Source organism: Triturus cristatus, chromosome 1_1, assembly GCF_964204655.1.
Source record: "Triturus cristatus chromosome 1_1, aTriCri1.1, whole genome shotgun sequence".
NCBI classification, from domain to species: domain Eukaryota; kingdom Metazoa; phylum Chordata; class Amphibia; order Caudata; family Salamandridae; genus Triturus; species Triturus cristatus.
In genome coordinates, this window is record NC_140579.1 from 133,783,220 (window position 1) to 133,801,812 (window position 18,593).

General features: G+C 48.0%; 1 protein-coding gene across 2 annotated transcripts in view; it reads left to right on the forward strand.

Annotated features, from left to right (window-relative positions):
* The window catches only part of SGCA (sarcoglycan alpha), a 133,859-nt gene that overhangs the window by 80,024 nt on the left and 35,242 nt on the right, over positions 1 to 18,593 (forward strand). For both annotated transcript variants that reach the window (XM_085617319.1, XM_085617401.1), the window contains exon 7: positions 11,433 to 11,638. In XM_085617319.1, the coding sequence (XP_085473445.1) occupies positions 11,433 to 11,638 (206 nt within the window). The remainder of the gene's footprint in view (positions 1 to 11,432; positions 11,639 to 18,593) is intronic.

Genomic DNA, 18,593 nt, shown 5'->3' on the forward strand with positions numbered 1-18,593 from the left:
GACACACGTTCCATCTGCTGCAAATCCAACATTCTCCAGCAGAGGACAGCAGAGTATTATTCAGCAGGTAGCTGTAAGCAATGGAAGGACAGAAGTCAAGATTCTGCAATGTGGGAAAAGCAACATTCATCCTGCAGGAATCAGGATTTTGGGAGGGGGTCAAGCCAAACCGAGACCAAATTTGTGTGTGTAAAAGGCCGCTTTATTGAAACAGGTGCATATCACAATGAAAACACTGGCAACTGCCTTACAAAACTAACACCTTACTATACATCAAATAACTGATCTCCTGTTTCCACCCCCCCCGCCCCTACGATCCCCACATCAGATCCCCCACCATGCAGATAACATAATAACATTACATAACAACCACATTATACATTATTGCAGTTACAAATCCTGCTTTCCCATGAAACCCAAACCCCTACCTGCCTTTCTGCAACTGTAACTACCAAGCATCTACTCTAAACTTAGCCTACCTGCCCACCCTTTCCCTGCCCCTGCTCACAAACTTCCAACACTCAAACCAAAAACTTCTGCCAATCCTGGCCACCTTTTAACAACCCTGCCACCCAGTAAAAAGCAGGAGCGTAGGCAGAAACGCTGCCTCCCCTTTTTGCTGCCCCACTCTTCAACTCTGGAATTTAGTCTATAGCAACCCTGCACATTCAACACCCAGGCCAATAGTTCTCTGATTTCCATGCCCATACGCGACAGGTTAACACCATCACTCCCGAAAAATTCTACTGCGTCAAATCTGATGTCTTTCTGAGCGATCCTCCCGAACCCAACTACCCCGCAAAAACGAACCATTTCCGCATTGAGTTTCCTCCTGGCCCTGTTCATGGCCAGAAGTGTGGCTCAATGGTTAGAGTGGCAGACCTCGATGCAGAGCACTGGTCCGGGACCAGGGTACGATTCCCGCCGCGGCAGGGTCTCGGGCTATAAATTCCTCGGACCGGATTTTCTCGCCTCAGTGCCTATTCTAATCTTGGGTCCCACGCTGCAACTCTGGGCAATAGCTTGCTTAATCTCCACAACGGCCCAAACAGCGCTGGGATGCCTGGCTTCACCATGGGGGGGGCCCAGGAGTGGACACTTCACATGGAAAGCCAGGAAGGGTTCCTTCAGCGGTATGAGTACAGCGCTGAGATACCTGTAGAGGTGATCGGCGCTATATAAATACCTATACATTTACATTTACTGCCCCGGGGCTAACTGCGCCTCTCCAAACTCTGCGGGGAATAAACTCTGTCCAAATGACAGAGCACCCGGATCACTGCTGCTTTATCAGGGCCAGATCCCTTTTCATGCTCCTCATTAAGACTATCCACTTCTCTCTCACCATGTTGTTCTCCCCTAAGTGAAGCAACAAGATGTCGGGGCACCTACCAGCCACCAACAAACCATTCAGAGACTGTATAAGCTCCTTCCAGAGCATGCCCCCTCTTCCCCTCCAAGACACTTTAAACAGATCTTTATTCAAACTCAAATTCTCTCCAAAGTAACTGGTGCGGGCCTGGACCTGGGCCCACTTCACAAATGAATGCCCCACTATCCAAATGGACATCTCTCTGGCGAGGGGGGCAGCCACACAACCTGAAACAAGAAAAACTGCTTGAAAATGAGGAAGAAAAACCACCGCGCTAAACCCCCCCAACTGCTCTGTGGACGTACCGCCTGTAACAATCCGAGGACCATCTCCCCAGCCTCATAATGTCCCCCCACCCCACCCCTTGTTATTCGCTTCTGATGCTGCCCCAATCCTGAACAAATGAGTCCCAAAATCCCTACCATCAATGCCCAACTCTGTGAGCGCTTTCTGCAGGACTGCCAATAGTTGAAACTCCGTAACCCTACCGCCATTCGCATGCAAAAAGACCAACCCAGCCTGAGATCTAGATAGGGCCCTTCACTTTTTATCCCACCAGTTAGGGCAAGTCAACTGTGGGTCTGAAGCCTGAAGGGACACCCATTTCCCTACGCCCCTCTGATCCGTCTTTGACTTACGAAGCCATATGCACACTCTGTCGTGACGCGGTACCACATCCTCCCAATCAATTCCTCCCCTCGACCTCGGGCACAACAACTCTGATACCCGAAAAGCCCCCCAAAACATCCATACCATCACCGTGGAAAAAAGACTCTCCTCATATCTGTATTACCCTGCCCAACAAGTTCCAAAATAGCGGTTTTCTAGCCCATCCCACCTGACACTCCTCTCTAGCCCACCCCGGCGAATGGTGCGTAACCCTATAACAATTTCCCTACAAATGCTATTACTGCCAACTTATCCGCAATCGTCACCCTAGATAGCCCCTTGTCAATCAAGTCCAGAATAAAATGAATCACATCCTCCCTTCTAAGCTCCATTGTGGAACGCCGCTGGGCTCCCAAGAGTAGAAACTCCCAAGCTAAGCTATATGTTTTCCTTGTGGATTGTGCCAGGGACCCTACCACCAGTTGTAGCATCCTGTGTTGCCTATGTACCGCAACTGCTGCAGCATGGGGGTCGGAGTCCTGTCTGCGTCCTTGGCTAGCCCACGGAATCACCTCCATTGTGACAAAGTATCCGCTATAACATTGTCCACCCCTGGCACATGCAACGCTCTGAGAGCTATATCATGGCGCAAACAGCCCAAAACGAACACTCTCAGCAATTTCACCACCTGTTCGTCCCTGGCAGACTGGTGGTTTACGATCTCTACAACTGCCATGTTGTCAATCCTGAAAGTCACCTTCTTAAGCGCCAATTGTTCCCTCCACAATGTCACTGCCACTACTAGAGGAAAGAACTCTAAAAATGCAATACTCCAACCCCCCCACCCCACTGCTCTGCGCACCACTTTCCCTGCCAATAAAGGCCAAAGCCTTTGCTGCCTGCTGCGTCCGAAAAAAGTTTAACGTCCCAAACCATGTCACCCTACCTTGCCAAAGGGATGCCATTAAATTCCTGTAAGAAAAACTTCCACATCCTCATGCCTTCCTTCGCACCTGCCGAGAGGCGTACATGGTGGTGTGGTGGTCTCTGTTCTGTGAGTGCCCTGCCTAGTCTTCTACAAAATGTCCTCCCTACTCTCACTACCCGGCAAGCAAAATTGAGATGTCCTAGCAACACCTGAATCCCCCTGACTGTGACCTTGTCCCTCGCTAGCATTGTTGTCAGCAGCCCCAGCATTTGTTGCCTTTTGTCATCTGGCAGGTGTGCCTGCATCAATTGTAAATCTAGTTCAATACCCAAAAAGAAAAGAGCCGTGCTGGGCCCCATCGTCTTTTCTGGCGCCAAAGGCATCCCTAGCTCCCTCATGATCTCTTTAAAGCTGTCCAAAGCTGCCTGGCACTCTGTGGAGTCTGAGGTGCCCACAAAAAAGAAGTCATCCAGGTAATGTGTCACCAACTGGTGATCCATGCGCCTAGAAAACAGCCACTGGAGAAACGTGCTTAAACAAATAATGCCCTTGACGTAGAGCAGCCCATCGGTAATGCTTTGTCCGCGTACCATTTTCCGTTGAAATGGATACCCAGGAGATCCCAATCATCAGGGTGGACTGGAAGCAAACGGAAAACTGATTTTATGTCGCATTTTGCCATTTGTGCCGTTGCGCCCTCGGTCACCACCAGTGACATGGCCACGTCAACTGACAAATATGACACAGTAGCCTCCCTTTCATCGATGAAATCGTTCACTGAGCTCCCTTCTGGCCATGACAAATGTTTAATTAGGCGGAACTGAACTTGTTCCTTCTTTGGTACAACTCCGATGGGAGAAACAATAACATTTTCCGAAGGCCAGTCCCCAAATGGGCCCGCCATACGACCCTCGCGCACTTCTTTATCCAACTTGTCCTGCACTATTCTGGGGTGTTCTTTCTCCAATTGCAAATTGTCCGCCCACCTCCTGACCCTAGGTCCCTCATACCCAAGTTGAAAACCCTGTCGAAAGCCTTCTTGCAAGATCCTTGCAGCCTTCTGTTTGCCATAACCCTGTAAGGCTGCCTCAAGCTTGTCTGCCCTAACCGATGTATGAGCCCTTTGGCCCAGCCCCCTTAGCCCTCCTTCCTCCTGTAAAAGGCAGCCCACCTGCATTAAACCCCCCTTGCTGCCACTGCTGGCCCCCTTACTGCTGACCTGGCCCTCCCCCAAAGCAAGTGCGTGCCTGCCTCCCCATTTTGAGCAGTCATGCCTGAACTTACAAAACTCCTGAGTACACATCTCTTTATTGAAGTCCCAGCATGCCCCTCCCAAACCTGTATGCCCTCTGCCTGTTCTCCCCGGGTGGGCTTCCCCTGAAAGGGCCGATAAACTATAGGTAGCCCACTTGCCATGAAAATTGTTTTCTCTGCCTTTGACACCCACATTGTGTGCTGCCAAAGATCTGTGTCTAACTCTCCCCACTTTGCTTCAGTGTCCCAAGCCATGCCTGTCTGAAATTCCTCATCGTATTGTGCCCATGCAAGTCCTCCGGCGTGATCTGTGCCTTCCTGATCATGTCCATGTATTTGAACAGAGCTACGCAACGTTCCAGATACTTCTCGCAATACACTCTTGCGTATACTAAGAAAGCCACTGTCCAATTCTCAATGGTGAGTGGCACACGTGGACTCTTGGCCAATTCGTACTCTTCTTCCTTCGAACCCTCCTTCGCGCGCACTTCCCTGTTTAGTAATTTGAGCATCTCAACATACTTACCTTTCCATATCCTCTCTTTAGTTGCCAACATTAAGTGTGCGCCCAGCGGTTTGGTCACCCTCATATAAGGCAATATTTAAATTCTCCTTGCTTTATAATTTATCTTTCATGTCTGCTGCATTCTTTTCCCCTGCGTCGCCCGACCCCTACGCATTAGTGTCCTCTAACCCATTCACAGGCGACTTACCCGAGTCGTCCGTGCCCACCCTGACGTCCAATACATACTTGCCGACACCATCTTTGGCTTCTCCCCTCTTTCCCGTGCTTTACCTTGCTCTAAGGAGGGTGCCCGTTGTGCTGCAGTCCGCTTTGCCATGGGAGCTGTAGTTGAGCCACTCTGGGAATTCGTCCTGCAGGCTCTGCCGGCTGTCGTGCCACCTGTAACACACTAAAAGACACATTACTCGGCCCACCCCTCACCCCCTTCTTCACCTCTCTTAACTCCCCCTCTTCCAGGCTGTCCTCGTCATAATCTAATTCTTCTTGTCCCTCCCAACAAACATTCTGTTGCCCAAAATGCCCCCATTTTTGCTCCACCGGAGGTTCCGACTGCACCCTCCTACATCCACTAGCACCTGTGAAAGACGTATTCCTGAGTCCTTGTTGCCCTGCGGATCGCCGAGGTCCGTCGGGTGTTGGGGCCAGCGAATCTGCTCGGGGCCTACTTTTACCAGCCGTGACAAGATCCTACCCCGGTACTGTGCACGCCTCGCGAGGCTCCACCCTCCCTTCTCCTCGGTGCCTCTGAGCCGCTCCCAGCTCTACCAACTCTGTCCCCTGTCGCGGATCCTCTACCTGCAATATAAAGGACTGGTCTGGTGTGCTGGGCCTATCTTCCCCATCCCTTACACCCCAACTCCTCTTCCTTCCTACCCCCAAAGTACACGCTGCCCACCCTCGCCCTACCCTACTTAAATCTAATGCCTCCCCCCACTTATGCCCTCATCCTCACTCCATCGAGCCCACCTGACATCCTAACCTGTGCCCAGCTGGGGTCAACACCCGAATCTGTGAAAACCCTACCCTGACCCAACCCCTCCCCCCAGTTGCCCACCTGACTCCTCTGCCACATACCATTAGCCTCCAGGAGCAAAGACCCTCCCTGCGCCATGTAGGCCTCGACCTGACCCACCCTGTCTAAACCCCTCACCTCTTCCTGCCAAGACTTGAAAATATCTAGGCCCTCCCAGTCCTGGCTGCCCTCTGCTGGGTCCAGCCCGACGGGCAGGCCGTCCCCCTCCGCCCCAGCTGACAAGGAATTGCGTTCGTCCCCCCTTCCCCAAATTCACCCTCGGACCCAAGATACCCGTCCCTGCCCCTATGGGGGCCACCCTCTCCCATACGCTTTCCCCCACTGCTCCCCTCCTCCCCCTCAACCCCTTGAGTACAGTCCAGGCCCCCCAGCTCAGTATAACCGTCCACCTTATTTCTGTCCGCCCTCTGGCACGGAGGGTCACACCCTGCAGAACTGCCACGTGTCCCAGACCCAATCCCCAGCTCACTCCGACTGGGGAGCTCCTTCAGGCCTCTACACTCTCCCTTTTTCTTCCTCCCCCCTCTCTGCTCTTAGTAATACCCCCCACGCCGGAGGCCTCAAGCGCAGACAGCCCGCTCCCACTGCCCCTCCAGATACTGGCTGCCATTCAGGATCCCGGCCGGAAAGACGCAGGACCCGCTCTTCCGGCATGCCCTGCCCTCTGTACCTTCACCGGAGCCTCCACGCTGACGCGAGGCTCTGGTTCGGTGCCATTCATCGGGGCCGCTGTACTAGTGTAAGAGTGGCCCGCTCGCTCACCTCCTGCCTTCTGGCCCTCTTAGGGGAAGTGAAGGCCGCGATGGCGGCCTCAACCCTTGCGGAAGCGCGCCTCGGTGGGCGCGCACTCCCGGCGGCATCCGGCGGCAGCAGATCCAGCCGCCCCGGCCTCGCTGAGGAGCCGGACCGCCACCAGGACGCGGTAATCTTCTCCTGATATGTTAATGATCTTTTCTAATATCTATCCTAACTATGTATCCTAGCACGAATGCATGCCTCCAAAACATTAACTCCAAAAAACTCTAACTACCCATACCTCTCCCAGCCACCAGGTCACCAAACCTAAAATGGTGGCTGGGAGTGCACAGTGCCCCAATTTAATAACTTTTGGGCTACAATCGGGCTAAAAGTAGCCCAACGTGCAAAATGGACGCTAATCGGCCTGCCCCTCCCAATCTGCCCGGGGGGGCAGACCTCACCGGGTTCGGCTGCCCCCCAAATCCCCCTTGGACCAGAGACCATAAAGCAGGGGTGCAGCTTTCAAACGTTCAGAAGGTGCAGTGACATCGGAGTCCATGAGTGTTAAGGACCACTCTACGGCAATCATAGTGTTTTTCAACAACCAAACCGAGGGATTGGGGGCTATTTTTAGATCGGCCTTGTCTCCATGCTGTTTGCATTGCTCACTGATACTATTTCTTTAAAATTCCTTAAAATATAGATAGAGTGGTCTTTAGTTCCACCCAAAAATGTACGACTCTCTCACCTCATGGTATTGACTATTTGGTCTCTCACTCCGCCTTCCAGAAAGTGCTTTTATTGGAATGCATGAGGGACTTTTTTACATCTGAAAATTACACTTAATCGTTACTCTATTAGTCACATTAAATGATTTTTCTTTTGTACGCATTGTGTGCAGATGTATTTTTTTTACAATTTTTACCCACTTCTGGGAACACCAATACAGGGGACTTTAATGTGATAAACAGCATTTGTGACTGTCTGTGTTTATATACATTTATACGTTGGCCAGACCTATTGGCTTAGTAAGTGCTTCTTTCTACTTGCTTTAGGACCCATAGCAAACGTGCCATGCTGGTGCTGCAAAAAACTATGATTTCTTTGTCTTTACTCTGATTTAATTAATGTGGCCAGGACCTGCTTTATGGCAAGCGGTGAATAATATAGGCCTACAGTCACCTAATGAATCAGGCTTCAGGCAGCAGAGAAAAAACAATGGTATATCGAGATTGAGCCGACCCAGTGTAACAATGCTGTTGTGCTCCTAAAACTCTCTTTCTATTCCTGGTATGTTTACCACTTAAATCCACATCTTCAGCACACTCAGGCAGAATTACCACTTTTTTACGAGGAGGAGAGCGACAAATGTACTGAAATATGGCAGTCTCCTCCCCTTTCCCTAGAGCTGATGCTGAAATCAGCAGCAGTGCGCCACGGAGTCACCTTTGTGCCATACAAAATACTATGCATAGACTGACTTAAACCATTTTCCTTCTTTGTATGTGTGCTGTACAGTGCAGCACACGTACAAAGTCGGAAAAGGAAGAAGAAATGAAAGCATTTCTCCTTCTTTGCACCTACTTCAAAAGGGTACAATTTTCTGATTCTGTCTATTTTATTTAGTAAATTGGGTTTAGCGTCAGAAACCTTGAGTGGGTGCACGAGAACACCCATGCTCCACCCATGGTATGCCCACTTGGCACTAAGTAATACAAAGCAGCTCTATGCATTACTTTTACGTTATTTCCGGTGCTAAACGAGTTTAGTGCTGGAAAGTAAATTGGAAAAGAAAGATTTCACTTTTGTGACACAAACACCGCATAAAATCTTAGTAAATCTCCCCTTCGGTTTCCAAGCCTTTGTTTTTTATTCACAACATATTGTATTCTTGGAGCTGTAGTTGTGTTTTGAGTCCATTTAACCAATTAGATCAAAATACCCAAAAGCACAATTTGTGAAAGAAAAGGGCAGGACTGGATACTTCGTACCCCGATGACATGGGTGCTGGCATGGAAGGGAAGTGGGAAATGGTCGACTGGCATGCTGATTTACTTACCATCGCAGGGTCGATCCTGGTATATAGGAAAGTCCTGAAAATGTCTACCATTGGCACACAAGGCATGTATCCTTGCCATTGATGTTGTACAGGGCTCTGCTGCATTCAGTGAGGTTGGTGCTGTAAAAATACCACACACGTACATACATATGGCACACTTCAAGAATCATGAATGCGCAAAGTAATGGGCAAAAGTTGACTGTGCAAGACCAAATGTGTATAAAGGGATATAAACACCTGTGTTGGCTCTCTGTATACAAATTAAAACACAGTTAGTCACATCCACGAGCACATAATGTACAACTTCAACCCAGCAGAGACTGCATATTGGTTAAGCAAGTTTTCAAAAGCAATATTCCTCACTATTCTTGTACTCAAAGCATCTTCCTTCTGCTACAAAGCACCAAATCGCACAAAGGCGTTCTCTTCTGCCAGGCGAGTCCAGGATGTAGAAAAAGTCTATTAGTTAGGGTCTCAGAGGATGAAGCACTCAACATCCACAGTAGCTCCTGTTTAGCTTTTCTCCACTGCTCGACCAGTTGAAAATTCACTGAACTTGACTTAACCAAGTAAATAACTACTGAAATGCGTACAACCTTGACGTACTAACACAAACAGCCAAGAGACCTGAGAAAAAAATCACATGCCAAGGAAGGAGAATAAATCCTTCCATTATTTGTAGCCATAGAAGCCTCAGCAGGGGCCTAGCTGAAGGGTTTTCTTCTTTGAAGCAAGAGCTAGATTCAGGCTAGTGGTCACACACAAAACTAGTTGAGGTTCCAGAGCTTTCCCTTCTTGGGGTCAGGGTTGGCTGCTTTACGAGTGTTTCCCTTCTTGACAAACGTTGGCAGTATCCCAGGAACCCACCCACGAGGGAAGCCCAAATGAGGACCAGAGCTCATCATCTTTGAGATGAGTGTTGGTTGAGCTTTGAGTGTCTTCTTCCTTGAGCTGAGAACTAATTGGTTCCCAGGGATTTCCTTTCTTAAAATAGAGAGTTTGGCGAGTTGTGCTCCAGGGGGGCTCTAGAGTTGAGGTGACAGAAAACTGAGCAACAGAAGCTTCCCTCCTTGGAGCAAGTGCTGGCAGAGCTCCAGTGGTACCCATTCATGAGCTGAGCAATGTTTTCGATTCAAGGAGATCCTTGAGGATAGAGTAGTTTAAGTTCCAAGGACCTTCCTCCTTGACTTGGGAGCTGATTGTATTCCGGGGACCTCCCTCCTTGAGGTGAGGGATGGTTCAGTTCTAGTAGTATTTCTCATAGGGATGAGAACTGGTTGCGTTCAATGGACCTCCATGCTTGAGGTGAGGGATGGTTCAGTATTAGTAGTATTCCTCATAGGGATGAGAACTGGTTGTGTACTTTGGACCTCCATCATTGAGATGGTTTATTGAGTTCCAAGGATCTTTCACATTTAGTTGAGATGGTGGTGTTATAGCTGTCTGTATAATTGAGGTGCGAGCTCGTTGAGTTTTGGAAATTTCCCTACTTTAGGTGAGAACTGGTTAAGTTTCTGGTGACTCCTTTCCTAGGGTAAGAGCTGACTGACTTTCAGTTGTCTCCACTTTAGTTTAATTAGTGAGTTTCAGGGGTCTCCCTCCTCATGTTGAGATGGTCAAGTTTTCAGTGGTCTCTTGATATGACTTGAGATCTGCATGAGTTCTATGTATCTACCTTCTCAGGGTTAGGCCTGGCTGAGTTACAGTGTGCACCCTTCCTCACATGAGATCTGGTTGAGTCCCAGGGTTGTTTTCCCTTTGGGTGAGAATTGATTGAGCTTTAGGGGTCTCCATTCTTTTTTAATATTTTTTTCTTACTGGTTTTAAACTTTTTTATAAGAACCAGACCAATACACATCTGAAGACGCAGCACAGCAATTGCTTGGTCAACTGAGCCATCAATATAAACCTTCCAATATGTCAGTACTGAAAATATACCCTCTCCTTCTCCGAGTCCAACCAGAACCCGCTTGATGTCCTTTGGCTCCCCTACTCCCCCATGGCCACATCTCAGGCCTTGGTTATGTATGTCCAAATGTATTTATCCATGGAAGCGTAGGGGTTTTCAACTCTCTGGAGGATGATCCCACAATATTGACACCATGCCGTCGGGGTCTCAGTTCTTGCTGTGAATCTCTCCATTCTTGCTGTGAATGTTGGAACAGTTCCTGAAATGTTCTTATTGGCAACACAATTAGTTAACTCATGAGAGTATCCATACCTGAGGTGAGCAGCTGTCTTCCACAGGTCTCCCATACTTCTGGAAGAATGTTTAAAGTTCCAAGGTTCTTCTTTCTTTAAATATTACCCGGTTGAGTTTGAGACCGGAATATACTTTCTTGAGGTGAGCTGGTGGAATTCAAAGAGTATTCATACTTGGGTTTAGAGCTGGCTGTGTCCCAAGGTTTTCTATTCCTGAGGTGAGATGGGGTCTAGTTCTAGGGGCCTTTTTCCTTCAGGTGAGATGTGATTGTGTTTTAGGGTCTCCGGTCTAGGGATGAGCAGTTGATGAGTTCCAGGAAACTCTCTGCTTGTTATGACTTCTGAGGCGCTCCTTCTTTAAGGTGAGCGGTATATTAACCCGAAGCAGTTTAAGTTCACAAGAGCTCCCTCCTTAAAGTGATACGTGGTTGAATTTGATGAATCTGTTTCCTTGAGGTGGGTTTGGCTCAGTTCCAGGGATCTTGAGATCATGGTTGACATAGTAAGAAGAATCTCACTTCGTGAGGTTTCTAGGTACACCAACATGAAACTAATTGGTGAACCAACGTTCAAGAAGTAACAACATAATAATTCTCTATGAGGCGAAAAGCTGGTTTATTTTTAGTATCTTTCCCTCTTGAGATGTGAGCTAGCTATTGAAGAGTCTGCTTCTTTTTAAAGCCATTAACTTCTTGTTCTGATTTTTTCCAGATGTATTCGACAGTCGTTGCAGCGACAGAGCTTACTCCAGGAGATGGGGTGATGGAGTCTGGCAGCGAGTTCAACCCACCCATAGATTACCCAGAAGAGAGAGATTTCCTCACAGATTACCTGATAACCCTCCTGGTACCACTGCTTCTGGCTCTGCTCCTCACCCTCATCCTGTCCTACATTATGTGCTGCCGCAGAGAGGGCGTGTAAGTAAGAAGTCCATTTCTGCCTGCTCACATTTTTGGGGAAAAAATACTGATTCAATATTGGGACTGCGCCTCACACTTCAGAAAAACTAAGAAAGATTAACTGGGGAGTAAAATTCCTATGAAGCTTTAAAAATTATTTAGCACTTTTTTGTATAATTAGGAACACTTGTTGTGTTGTAAGAGGTTTGTAGAGAGAACACTTGTGTGTGTCTCACAATCAATCAAAAGACCTTTATTCGAATTTCATAAAATCCATAAAAGTACACACATAAAAACAAGACATTATCACAATATTTCAGAATACAATTTCAAAGTTATTAAAAAAAAGCAACACAGCTACCATTCAAGGATTTTCCATCATTTTACGTACACGTGTTATAAGTCTCAGGATAGTGCTAGTGCGAAAAATTAGTTCATCCGTGTCCAGGGAGAGTAACATTAGACGAGACTCCCCCAATGAAAGGGGTCTTTGTTTCCTAAAATAGGGTGTTAAAAACCAATTGATAAATTTTAAATAAAATTTACAGAAGAATAAGAAGTGCAAGTCATTCTGAGTGCTAATACCATCACACGGGCATGGGTTATATTCTGTTGAGTGATGGTAACCCAGTGGAAAGCCCAATAAAAACTTTACAGAATCTGCCCTTAATCGAAATAACAAGGACCTTTCCCAATTAGACATGGGGAGAATGAGGTAAAGTGGAAATGGTTGTTAACACAAATCGTTCTCCATATATCTAACAATAGTAGGTTTGGGAATTTCCCTTTCCATTCTCTTTGTATCAAAAAGTGCATATAATGCTTCTTTGACCTCTGCCTTGTCTTTAGGTTCAATTCTGGCTGGGTCGGAGAAAATATCACCTCTATTCACGGCACACAATATTTTTTGAACTCCAGCGAGCCAGGGAATTAATAGGCCGTGATCACATTTGAGTTAGTCTTTAATTATATCTTGTGTTAATGTAGCTAAGTTATTCCTCCAAATCCTCAGCCAGAATAGGACTGGTCTAGATCTAATAAAATCACAGACGTAGGGGAGGTTTAGCTCTTTATGGCAAATAAATTCAGAGGATGAGATTGGGGCACCCAGTAATTTCCTGCAGAAACTGCTCTCTTCACGCTGGTTGCCAGGGCTTTTTCCGGAGCCCCAAACCTCAGCCCCATAAGTAGCTACTGGGATGCACTGTAATCTAAAAAAAATTTAAATGGCTCTAGTGGCGCCTAATTTCTTTGGGTGTGAAAGGCTCAATATTGAATTGGTGGCTTTCGAGAACTTGCCCATGGCGTGGGCAGAATGGCCACTCCATGAGCCGTTCGCAGCGAAAACCAACCCTAAGTATGGAAAAGAATTTACTGAGTCTAATTTATTTGACCCTATACGTATGGTATTGAGCTTCCGTTTCCCTGGCCCACAGGACATGATAAAAGATTTTTTAAAATTTACACGCAGATCTAAGCCCTCCATGTGGTGGACAAAAGTTTCCACAAGCAGACGGAGGGCATTTGGAGTGCGGCCCATTAGGACCGCATCGTCTGCGTATAGTAAGACTGGCAAAGGATGCCCCAGAATTATTGGCACATCTTTAGTTACTTGTTTTAGGGCTTTTGCTATGCCATTAATATAGATAATAAACAACAGGGGTGCTAAAACGCACCCCTGTCTAACCCCCCTACCAATCTTTATTGCTCCAGATACCTCACCGCCCATCCCAATCCTAACTTGTGCTTTAAGATCGGTATGGAGGTGAGCCAGGAAATGTACGAGGGCCTCATCCAGACCATAGTCAAGAAGCATAGTCCACAATTTAGTTCTATTAACTAAATCGAAAGCGGATGAAATATCCATAAAAGCAAGGTAAATGGGGGACGATCGAGCAACGTTATACTTGTCGATTATTAGTTTTAAATTCAAACATTGCTCTACCGTGCCCACCCCGCTCCTAAATCCCATCTGACACGGGTCCAGTAAGTCTGAATCTTCAGTCCACTCTACTACCCTATTATAAATAACTCGCCCAAGTATTTTTAAGGTATTGTCCAAGAGCGAGATTGGGCGGTAGTTTGCTGGGTCTGATCTATCGCCCTTTTTGTAAATTGGGACTATGATACTGGAGGTCCACGTTTTAGGAATGGGCGCTTTTGACAGGCTGTTGAAAACATTGAGAAGAATTGGTGCCCATAGGTCCGAACTGTGCTTTATGACATCTATGGGGAATCCATCTGGGCCTGGGGCCTTGTTGCCAAGACTCTCTCTAATAGCTGTTTCTACCTCGTAAAGATCGATCTGCAAGTTGCGCAGCTGTCCCAAAACTGGGATGATTACATCCTCGATCGGGGCAGCATATATTTTGGAAAAATGGGCCTCCCAGGTGCTGCTGATTATATTACAGCTAATTGGGGATAGATGTTTGCCCAAATCGCGCATTTTCCCAACGGCAGACCAAAATAGGCCACTACTCTTCTGATCCGCACTTACAACCAACAATTCCCATTGTTCCCTCAATAGTGCAGCCTTCCTCTCAGCTATTTTTAATTTATAATGTTTCCTGGCTGACTGAACCTCTACTGGATTCCTTGGCTTGCTGGTCAATGCCCTACGTAGTTCCCTGTTTGCTATAGAACAAGCAGAGTCAAACCACCTTGGATCTTTACCTTTTGTGGGTAGTGGGACTGACAAAGATGTTTTTATTACCGAGCACAGTTTACCAAAGTCCGTGATTATTCTATGACAATCCCCGTCAAATAATAAACAGGAATTGATTAATTCAGAGTGATCGTTTTTCACACTATCGAGTATGGCTCCACAGTCAATGCCCCTCCATTTTAAACGGAGACCATCACCAGATGGTGTAATATCTCTAGCACCGTTTAGGTTAACAAATACCGGGCTGGGGCCTAAATGTAGGAAAATTACAAGGGGATTATGATCTCCAAATAGTGTCTCTACTACTTTAGAATCTATTACATGGTCTGTTAGATAGGGGGATGTAAAGATAAAATCAATAGTTGAGGAAAAGTCCCTGCCTCTGAACGTAGGGGCGCAAGCTTGCTTCCATGACATTGCTAAGAATATGTTCGCTTAGCATGTTAACTAATTCAATGCCTCTTCGTTCAGCTGGATCTAGATGATTTTTATCCTCAAGCCAGTGCTTTTTCATAATTTTAGCGTTAAAATCTCCCCCGATTAGAATCCCTGACTCCTCTTCTAGACCTATATTCGTTTCAAGGTGTCGTAGAGTGTTGGAAAGTGCTGTGTAGTTCCTATTCGGTACAGAATAAAAATCATTGTTATAAAAATTGATTAAATAAATCTTAGTCTTTCGCTTATATTCGAGAACCTGAATGTTTGGGTTCCCTTCTGACAGATCCTTAATAGTAACACCTGCCAATATCCTGTTTCCAATAAAAAGGCATCCCACTGCACGACCAAAAGCGGGCTTGGGTGCAATTACACTAAAGCCATGATAGCCCTCTAAGTGCAGGTTCACCACGGCCGATGTCTCTTGGAACATAACAATATCTTTACCATCCAATAGCTGGACCCATTGAGGGTCAGACAGTCTTGGTTTTAAGCCGGCAACGTTCCAGCTAAGGATTGATAACTCAGAGCCGCTAGTGGAAACTAAAGGCTTATCCCCTGCGCTCTGTTTAGGTTGAGTTGGTAAACCCATTGTGTCCTTGCATATAACTGAGGGTAGGACAATAGCATCATGTGCTACCATCGGCTTAGTAGTGTTGGTTTGTATTAAATGTAGATGTTCCCCAGTGGCATCAACCACCTCTGCACATTCAGTGTTGCTTACAATATTCCCCAGTCAATCCTGATCTTCTAGGTTTGAAAAGGCATATTCAAACCGATTGTGAGTTGGGATATTATACATATACCTCAACTCATTCTGGGTCATATTGGGTTTTGGTTGATCCCTGCATGGGGCCTATCCTTTAAAATATGCTGGGGTACAATAGGAAAAAATGGATGGCCAGTCCTAGAGTTAGGGTTTTGATCCTGGTGGTACAATCAGCTATCATTTCTAATGTTAAAATTAGAATCCGGACAATATCCTAAGGGGTTAATCCCAAAATTAAAATTAGAGTCTATTAAGTGCCTATAGAAGTATCCAAGAGGGAGGAGAGTAGTATTATATTCCCATGGTGAGGGTTGTGGGGCTTTTGCAAGCGTGGATTGTGCCCATTGCGGGGACCTAAAATTTATGATTATACAGCCCCCCTCAAACTTTTTTCTCAACGGGCCCACCCAACCCACTCTTTGGGTATGAATAATCTCCCCTGCGCCTTCCATCTGAAAATAACAATTTCTAGATAACCAGTGTAGGGTTCTGTTTTTAAGAGTTGTGAAATTTTCCTCTTGGTCCTTCCTTAATTTAGGCACATTAACTAGAACCAATACGTAAGGTCCACACTCTGGGGGCAAACTGATACGAGCCGGAATCTGTCTTGTATTAATTAGTGTAGATTGATCCGGCTTAACTGAAGGGGAAGTTGGGCAGTTTCGATTATCGGTACTGTCTTGTCTAAATTGTGCCTTTTTATTTTTAGTACCTTCAAGGGTGGCAACCTTGGTTGTTTTCGATTTGAGTACCCATTTGGCTAGAGATTCCGCATTTGATGGGTTTTTGCTTGTACTTGGTTTTGGTGAGGGCAGGGGGGGCGTTAGTGTGGGCTTTTTTATTCGTATTAGCCACAATTATTAAAGATTTATCTACAGAAGTTGCCCCCAAATCTGGTGTAGATTTTTGACTACACCCTGTGCCCAGTTTTGTTACATGGTCATCTAATGCTCTCAGCCTCTTTTCTATATTCAGGACTTGTTGATTTAAAGGCCCTAAAAGGGTAGTTATCAATGTCTCCATTCTCCCCCAAAAACCCTCGTTCCCTGGCGCTGTGTTGGCTTCTATGATTGGGGAGACTATCTCGCCAGGTTGGCCGTCCCCCTTACCCTTATTTTGCTCTAAGGGGGCAATAAACCTCTGAGATTGAATATGCCCAACCTTATATTTATTTAATGCTGGCTCTATGTGTTTTCGTTTGCTCTTAGCCTTTTGCCTCTTAGCCTTCTGCCCCCTGGTTTGCATTGATACACTGGTGCTTTTGTCCGCGCCTATGGCCAGTGCATCAAAGTCAGCATGTAGTCCTACCCCCTCTGAACATGTCTGGTTGTTGACTGAGGATAGCAAGGAGTCAGAGTCCCTATTCATGCTTGACCTTAACATGGTGGGAGTCGACGAAAGTCTGGTAGCCATAGACATATGACCTTGGGGGGCTGCATCCTCGGCTGTACAGTTCTCATTATTGGCTGCACCAGGGAGCCCCACATAAGATGTAGCGAGCAGGGACTCCAAAGAGTTTTCTTGGTGCATAAATAGAGGCAGACTTGGTGGAAGCGATAGGAGCCTTTCAGTGTTCTGGATAGCCGTGGCGACAACGCCGATAGTCTTCTGTAGCATTTTGTCTATGGCTGTCAGGCTAGGCAGTGGGGTGGTGGGGGTAGATACAGGTAATTTCTGTTTACCATTTCTTCTAGACACGACTGGTATCCTTTTCCCCATGATAAAAGTTTTAGCAGGTGGGCAAAACAGCTGATCGACAATATCCAAGAGGCACGTGTGGACTGAGAACATATAAACCAAATTCCTACCAGCACGATGTTAGGGGGTGGGCCCGACCCAACCTCAATCATCCTCGGACGGCCTCAGACGGTCCCGCCCTTGTCCCGGGCTTAGCCCGCGCGCGTCCCGCGACGCGGAGGACGCCGCGTTCTTTTGTGCGCCTCCGGGCGCGTGGGTGGCGTTGGCGGCCGCTATGAAGCCTGGGAGCTGTAGTCTCCCCCTGCTCACGGCCGCGAGGTGGAGTAGCGGCGGCAGGGGAGACACACAGTGTGAGGGGCCCAGGAGTGGCGGCGGTAGCGCAGGCAGGACAGGACAGCAACGAAGTCCCCCAGCAGGTAAGGCGAGCTTTGAGCCTCTGTTTCTGGTTCCCGCTCCCCCGAGGGAGCCGCGTTCTTTTGTGCGCCTCCGGGCGCTTGGGTGTCGTCGGCGGCCGCTATGAAGCCTGGGAGCTGTAGTCTCCCCCTGCTCACGGCCGCGAGGTGGAGTAGCGGCGGCAGGGGAGACACACAGCGTGAGGGGCCCAGGAGCGGCGGCGGTAGCGCAGGCAGGACAGGACAGCAACGAAGTCCCCCAGCAGGTAAGGTGAGCTTTGAGCCTCTGATTCTGGTTCCCGCTCCCCCGAGGGAGCCGCGTTCTTTTGTGCGCCTCCGGGCGCGTGGGTGGCGTCGGCGGCCGCTATGAAGCCTGAGAGCTGTAGTCTCCCCCTGCTCACGGCCGCGAGGTGGAGTAGCGGCGGCAGGGGAGACACACAGCGTGAGGGGCCCAGGAGTGGCGGCGGTAGCGCAGGCAGGACAGGACACCAACGAAGTCCCCCAGCAGGTAATGCGAGCTTTGAGTCTCCGATTCTGGTTCCCGTTCCCCCGAGGGAGCCGCGTTCTTTTGTGCGCCTCCGGGCGCGTGGGTGGCGTCGGCGGCCGCTATGAAGCCTGGGAGCTGTAGTCTTCCCCTGCTCACGGCCGCGAGGTGGAGTAGCGGCGGCAGGGGAGACACACAGCGTGAGGGGCCCAGGAGTGGCGGCGGTAGCGCAGGCAGGACAGGACAGCAACAAAGTCCCCCAGCAGGTAAGGCGAGCTTTGAGCCTCTGATTCTGGTTCTGGTGTGTGTCTCACAGATTAATCAGCCCAGGATACTGTTCCTTAACTATCAGAGAGAGGAAGGGCAGCTGGGTGCACAAGGGCAGCAGCTGCGTTGCCCGATGACTCCGACGGCCCGACCGAATCCTGATGGACTATCCTGACCTTCGACACCCTGAGACTAGAAAAAGGGACCTGAATAGCCCCAGAATTAAAAGGATGGCAGGATAGAAGCCAAGCTGCCTCCCTAAC